The 7,931-nt window shown below is 30.2% G+C and overlaps 1 protein-coding gene across 1 annotated transcript; it reads right to left on the bottom strand.

Moving 5' to 3' along the window:
* Nucleotides 1–583: 583 nt before the first annotated feature.
* On the bottom strand, nt 584–7,640 carry LOC129969606 (venom peptide SjAPI-2-like). The gene is made up of 2 exons (XM_056084252.1): nt 7,507–7,640; nt 584–891 (listed from the first exon to the last, which is right to left on the bottom strand). Exons 1-2 carry the CDS (start codon nt 7,559–7,561, stop codon nt 698–700), a joined length of 249 nt encoding a protein of 82 aa, XP_055940227.1. The 5' UTR covers nt 7,562–7,640; the 3' UTR covers nt 584–697.
* Between the last annotated feature and the right edge of the window lie 291 nt (nt 7,641–7,931).

The raw sequence follows: 7,931 nt of genomic DNA, 5'->3' as shown, positions 1-7,931 counted from the left end.
GCTTCCCCACCGGCTTAAAATCGCTGTCTTCGTAACAGCTGGCTTGTCCATGGCAAGTGCCATAAGAAACAACAACAGCAAGCAATCATGTTGGACGAAATAAACTTGAAGCACCGAGGTATCAGTTGCCATATGAATCTAATTTGATCTAAGAAATACATCTCAGTTCCCTAACTGGTTCTCATTTGTGTTTCGCTTGGAGGAATCCTTCTGCAACTAGTTTCATCTGTTTTTTATTTCAGTTAACATCTTTAGTATACATCATCTATCTGCCAACTTTTTAAATTAGTCTGACAAGGAACACTATAAATTATACCGAATAAAATCATAATGTTCTTCCTTCGAGTCCTATTTCTCAGTCCAGTTCCATTTTAATCTATTGTGACCCAAATGCCATTAGCATTCCTTTGCTGCTGTAATTAAATGGAAAGAGTATTTTCATATGCGTGAATGGAAGAATTACTAAATTAAAAGCAAAAAGAAAATTAAAATTTGTATTATTTATAAGCTATGTTAGTGAATAATCGATTATTTATATTCTTTTTGAAAAATAAAGTCAACATTATTATCATGCATTTATTAGATCAATTATTGCACAATGGAAAACATGCATCTTGTTTTAAAAGGCTCAATAATTTTATTAAACTTTTATCAGTTCTTTTAGTGAAAAAACGGCGATTAACGTTGCTTCAGTAATTTATCGTGGACAACGATTCGGTGGTATGCATCGAGCGCCTCTACCACTAAATTCTCTGACGAGATTGTTGTTGCAGAAGCAACCCCTTCGGCACGCCGTAATACACGGTCCTGGGGGTCTCCTGATGTTTTGACAATTTCTTGGGCAGGCTGTTCCACATTGCTCGAAATGCTCGTTCGGTGGACACTGGGCATCTGAAATTTTTAAAAAAAGCAAATTATCATATGAGAATTAAACAAATTGAATTGAGGGTCATTTGTTCAAATGCATGAAAAAGATTTTGGTTTAACTAATGAACAATTGAACTTAATAAATTTAATAAGGTTTTGCAAATGAGGAACGACTTTGAAGCAAAAAGATTCTCCACTGCTAGTAACATGGTGTATTTATATATGCATAATTTTATTCATTCTCAATAGTGCACCATACTTGAATTCTAATTTAATATAAAAATTATTTGCAAAAATTAATTAATTGTTTTAAAATTTAAATAATTTTATTTTTAGATTTCCTGGCTTTTGATTTTGCCTATTGCCCTTTCATATGGTCCTTAATGTGTTGAATAATTTTTCCATCAAGTTTTTTTAAATTTTCTTTTTGCCTCACTAGATATGTTTTGGTGCAGAATTAATTCAAAAAAGAGAAAAAAAATATTTTAAAATGAGTTGAAATAACTAATGAATTAAATTAATAATTCAAGCTTTAAAATTAATTAATTTTAATAGTTGGTAAAATGTGTATTTAGAGATTAATGTTCAGATACATCAACATCACATTTTGTATCAGCAAAGAGTTAATTTTAATAGTTGATTAAATGTGTATTTAGAGATTAATGTTCAGATACATCAACATCACATTTTGTATCAACGCGAGCATTGTTTTGGGACGAATTTTGTAATTTTGGATTGTTGTCATACGATGAGGATGACCTCTGATATGGCACAACTATCTCTTCAAATTCAAGACAAAGAGGAAAAAGAAAACTTCATCCTTAACAAATTTAATGTGTTCCAGGTTAATATTCAAGGTTGATCGAATGATATAATGAAGGAGGAAACGTGGGGGGGGGGGTACAGATACTCCACGTGCCAATTGTTTTGGGACGAAGAGTATCTGGACTTGAGGAGAGTTAAGAAAACAAAATATCAATGTTTTAATGACATTTTCTAAAAAGTCAAATATTGTGAGGAGATAAAAAATTATCTCAGTATCTCGGAGGATATTTATACCTTCTAAGCAATTGATGATGACTGGGGAGCAAAATGTAAACACTGGGCTGAACATTGATGGTATTGGGTCTTGAATCTGGAACCCCTATCCCTAAACAGTGAATTTACAACAAGAATACTACAGTCGCAATTATTATATGTCATTAGCTTATGCAGGGCGGGGAATTGACAGCTAATGGTCTCAACGGTATGATGGATTGAATATAAATAATAAAGTAAGTTTCCGTGGTGTCAAAATCTATCGAAGAAAGTTAACTGCGAATACCATCTATTATCTTAGGCAATATTTTGCCATTCCCCCTTTTCTGTTTCAGCAAGATATAAACTATGATAGATTACAAAATTAAATTGGCGAGTCACATATGGTAATATCAATGAATATGTAAGGGTTTTATTTTCATTATATGCATTCGGCTTACGTTGTCTAAAATCTGTCATGAAACATATTGGTTTCAAAACATTCTTAACTGAATTTGTTTGATAAATTCAGATATATTTTTCAAACATAGATGCACACACACAGACACAAATACACGCGCGCACACACACACACACACACACACCACACACACACCACACACACACACACACACATATCAACAAAACAAAATTATTAAATGTTACTTAAATTTTGAAATTTTGCAAATTTGTGTATTTTCAAGACAGCACATCATTTTAAAGCATTCTGCAAATCGACAATTATTTAATCGAATGAAAATTTAGGCTCAAATATTTGATTTCATTCAGTAATAAGCTTGAGAAATAAATTTCAAGATCATTGTATTAATAATAATGAAATATAAATTGCTGATTAAAAAGTAGAAAATGAATAAAACAAAAAAAAATGTTTTTAGCACACTAATAACAGTATATTTGTGACAAATTTAATTGTTTATTATTACTGAGTATAGACAGTCCTTTTCATAGGGATGTTTCTTTATGAAGAGTTTTTTAACTTAACCTTGAAAATAGTAAGAATGAAAATTTTTGAGTGAACATAGTATGACGAAACTGTTGATAATTAACATTTTCCGTATGCCTCAATTGACTTATTGAAAAATCCAGAGATTTATTTTATTCTAATCTTGATAAACTCACAAATCAAGATATTTTCTTATTGTAGAGGGTAGATGACAATATGCATTTTAAAAATAAGAGCTCTTATTTAGTCTGCAAATGTAATGTTTTTTACTCCAAATTTATTAATTTAACTTTTAATAGCAGTGTAATTTAATAGAATAGATATTCAATAGTTTTTCTGTCAATTGTTATATACAAGATGATCAAAATTAAAACATTTCTACTCTGAGTTCTCGATACAGCGAACTACTCGGTGTAAAGGCTCCGTAATTCTTGGACATATTATTCAAGACATGAGAAACTGATTAAGCGGAAAAAAAAATAGTTCCAGAAACATCGATAGATGGCGCTGTACAACAGAAAATATGCTAAAAAAAGCAAAGATAATCACAAAAAGACATGCGGTATGGAATTTTTCTTTTCAAATTTCTGTTGCTTGTATGGAAAAAAAAAGATAAAATGATTTTTTAAAAAAGTGGAGGAACTGAAACTGTCATTGTAACTACAATTTCGCACTGTATGCACAAAAATTTGCATAAATCTTTGGTTTGTTGCTAAGCATAAAAGGGATAAAGCTGGGAAAATGTCTTTCTTATCAACGATGGCTTTGCGCTTTGCTTGTGAAGTTATTTTAAGAAAACAAAGGAAATGCTACAGCTGCATTTCAAGAGTTTCGCCGACTTGGGAATTTAATCAAAGGACCAGGAGGTACCAAAACATGCTCGAAAATTTTGTTGTACCTCTAATACAACAGCGCCAATGTCTTGATTTATTTACGTTTATGCAAGATGAAACGTCCCCACACATTGGACTCTGTGTACAGCAATTTCTTCGGCAACATTTTAATAATGATAGAGTAATTAATTGTGCGTTTCCTCCAACCTAACCATCTCGTTCTACAAATCTTAATCTCTGTGATATTTGACTTTGGGAATACTTTAAAAATCCTGCTTATCGAGGACGACTCATAACCCTGACAGATTTGAAAGAAAGTATCACTCTACTTGTGAGAAGCATCTCAATCGATCGATTACGATAAACTGTTGAACAAGCTGTCCATAGAATGCAGACTTTACATCTGGAAGAAGGGAACCATATTGAGCAATTTCCCTTGCAACGATAAGGTCCTTGTGATTGAATGTTTGATACGTTCGAATAAAATGTGTTACAAATTTGTATTTTGTGTCCTTTCAGCATATTTTTTGTTGTACAGCGCCATAAGTATCGACTTTTCTAGAACTAATTTTTTTCGCTTATTCCGTTTCTCCATGTCTTGAATAGTCTGTTCAAGAATTTTAGAGTCTTTACACTAAATAGTTCGCTGTATAGAGAGCTCAGAGTAGGGGTGTTTTAATTTTGATCACCTTGTATTTTTAAGTATATTTGTTGAACTAATGATTTAGAGATTTAGAAAATCTGTTAATGTATTCTTCTTCTTTAAGATAGTTAAGCTAATTTTCTTCCAATTCATCGAAATCATTTTATTCAATTTGCTAATCAAATCTGAATTTTCTTAAATATTGATAAATCATGCATTAATTTTTTTCATCTTTTCACTTTACAAGTGCATTGTATGAAAATTCGTTTTATATAAATTTTTCTTCTAGCAATTATTTAGAAACTGGCAAGATTTTATTAAGCATATCTTTTATTCTTCTTTTACTATTTTATTCAATAATAGCAGGAATTTTTATTTTAGTAAAAGATTAGCAAATTATTGTGATTTTACAATTTGTTTTCAGAAAAGAGCATGATTTGCTTAAAAGAAAAATTCATCCTGATTTTATTTCTAACATTTATTCAAACTCATTCATCTGTTCTTAATAATTAGTTCCAGAAATTTTAGTCAACGATAAATACAACGAACTATAGAATCATCTTTTATAAGTGATATTACGTTTTTTTTATTGAATTTGACTTGTTTCATGTTTGTAAGCATAGAACTTTATCATCAATATTTCATTCACTTCCTTATGTACTAGAGTAGTAAGATTTAGTACAGTTGCTTGTTTTTAATAAAAATTTTATATTTTAATACTCAATTATCATTTAATCTAATGATTTTATTCAAATTTTAATTCTATATGAATAACACCTTCTAGTGCAAAATCGGAAAAAGAAAAAAAAATTAATAGTGAATTTATATATATAATTCTTTACTATCGTTTGTAAACTAGGCAGAGGTAAAAATATAAGGCGTTTTTGGTTTGCGTTTTCATCGAATGCAAAATTCGAAGTTCCTGAACTGGTATAATCTTATATACGAGAGGGTAAAAAGAATTTCCATTCATCATCTTATGTGTTTGCTTTTTGACAAATTGACGGATTATTATTATGACGGATTGAAAGACCATCATAATAATACAGGATGGATAGCCAGATGTATTTGAGTCTTTAATAACTATATAATATATAATATTATCCAAAACTGCACATCAATTAGTTAGGCAAGTATCTATATGAATATTTTTCTTATAGGACTCCACAAAACGTTACGCTGTATAGGCATAGAATTTGGTAGCAAAATGCAGTAACCATAGATTTATCACGTGATTTCACTTTACAAATATAACTAACGAGTGCGATATATTTTTAGCCTTTTTTCGATGAGTTAAATAAATAAGAATTGTTGTTAAATATTACCGAATGAACAAAAGGAAATAAATTTCGCATGCAAATGAATCGAACGAAGGAAATTTTAAAGGACTTTCAGAAAAAGAAATTGTTTGTTTCTAAATGCTCAGCGCATTTGCATAATTGTGTTAAAGAATAATTACTGCAAATATGAATATAATTCTTACGAGGCAAGCACTCAGATAATGCAGAGATGAGAAGAACTCCGTTAAATCTGTGACAGTATTAAGCTTTTAAAAACGAATATATTTTTAGAGAATTCTCATGGAGTGTATTTGTTACTTGTATAGCTACAAGGTATCAAGTTTATCTTAAAATATCTTTATTTATTCTTCTTCTTAAAACATTGTAATTATTTTAGTTTCATTTGCCTATAAATACGTTTTTACAATGTTTTTTAAAGAGTGTTTATATTTTATAATGTTTTTATAATACGTTTTTTATACGTTATTTATACATTTTTATATTATATGAAAAACTTTTAAAAGCCAGTAGATTACATTGTCTTTTGCTTTAAATTAAGGGATAAACACTACTCAATTAACCTCAACTATAATTGTTTTTTTTTTTCATCATAGTTAGGCTAGAATGCGTAATGGACTGATTGTAACAATCAAAATGAGCAGGAGTTTTGAAGTAAAACTGGAAAAAATTGTTTAGAAATTCTAGGAGGAGGGGGGGGGGGTGATGGCATTATTGAGACAAGACAAATACCCCTGTCGTTCCATTTAACGAAGTTTCTGAATACAGGAAGTTGCCAATGTGGTAATTTAAACAAACAGGCTAAATATTTTTTACTAATATTCATTTTTCATTTTCAATCAATTAAAAAAATATGAAAAGCAAGATCATAAGTTTGAAACTCAATTTCACCGAATATGTATAATCTATTCCATAAATTACTTCATAAACCGAATAATGACATAGATATTCAATACGCAGGGAGTTTCAAAAGGAATATCAGTGTTTTATCTATTTATTATATCGCCTAAATAATGTTTGTAATAAAGATTACATATTACTCTGAAAGAAAAACGATGCAGGTATTAATTGCTTGCATACTCATAAACTCTTACTTTTCATGTGAAGTTTTGAATAGCAAAAATAGGGTTTCCCAAATGGAAATAGTTTTGTGTTTTTCAGTTTTCAAAATGTGAATTTGTATTGCCTATTAAGTTCGTTTGCCACTCCCGCTAGGGACAATAATAACCATAAAACGTATCATAAGTCATAATATACAATTGTCTGAAGAGAATTTGAACTTGGAAGAGTGTATTTTAGATTCACACCCAACTCTAAGAAATTTCTCTTCATAAATTTATAGTGAAATGTATTATGTGTCTCAATTATCAATTGATTTATCGAAGTTGAAGAGTACGATGAAAGTTAGTTAAACAAATTACTCCAGTTATGCCAAGCAAAGTTACCTATAGGTTTGACATACTCAATATGATGAATGGGACTTTAAGTAGTTATATATAAAACAGTTTGAGTGACTCCTTCAATTAATGCAAGTCAAATGTAATGAATATTACGTAGATCAAAACCCTTAGTATCCATTTTGAAACAACTGGCAATTTGCAGCCATTAAGTAGGAAATTCTTTTAATTTCGTCATTCTCTTCGTGAGGGCATGCCTCGTATTAAATACTTATTAGTTTGCATATGTCAAATTCCAACATAATACTTGGTAGATTTAATGCTTTGACTTTATTCCATTGTGCAAGAAAAGTGACATAGAAAGGGAAATAATTCCTTAAACAACGAAACAGTTTTCCTTGCCATTTAATTATAAAAGTCAATTCGTCCACGCCTCCCCCTTCCCAACCAATATTTTAGCATTAAAACAAACTCATGCAGAACTTACTTATAGAAGCAAGCAACCCGAAGACAAGAAGAGAACTGACCAGGAGCCACTTCATTATGTCTCAATTTCAGAGTTATTTACAACAGTGGTTGTGTATTTTCTTCTTCCCTGATGTTTCTTTTAAAATGCAAAGTTAATTTAAATGAAATTTAACTAGTCCTTTTAAGAGTTTTCTGCTTCCTTTGAAACTTTCCTCTTCCTTTTTTGAATTTTCTACTTCCTTTTAAGAAAGATCCATTTCCACTTCCACTTCCTTTTAAAAACTTCCCTTTTCCACCTCCATTTCCTCCTAAGAAGAATCTTTCTTCCTTTTAAGTCAAGGTTCAATAGAATTTAACATATATGCTAATTATTGTCATTGCTAAATTGAAATTTGGCAAATATTTCTCTACTATTGACATTCAGCACATTTTGGTTTCAGAAAA

This window comes from Argiope bruennichi, chromosome 5, assembly GCF_947563725.1.
Source record: "Argiope bruennichi chromosome 5, qqArgBrue1.1, whole genome shotgun sequence".
NCBI lineage: Eukaryota > Metazoa > Arthropoda > Arachnida > Araneae > Araneidae > Argiope > Argiope bruennichi.
The sequence above is the reverse complement of the archived record's forward strand: the minus strand, read 5'-3'. Positions and strand labels throughout refer to the sequence as shown.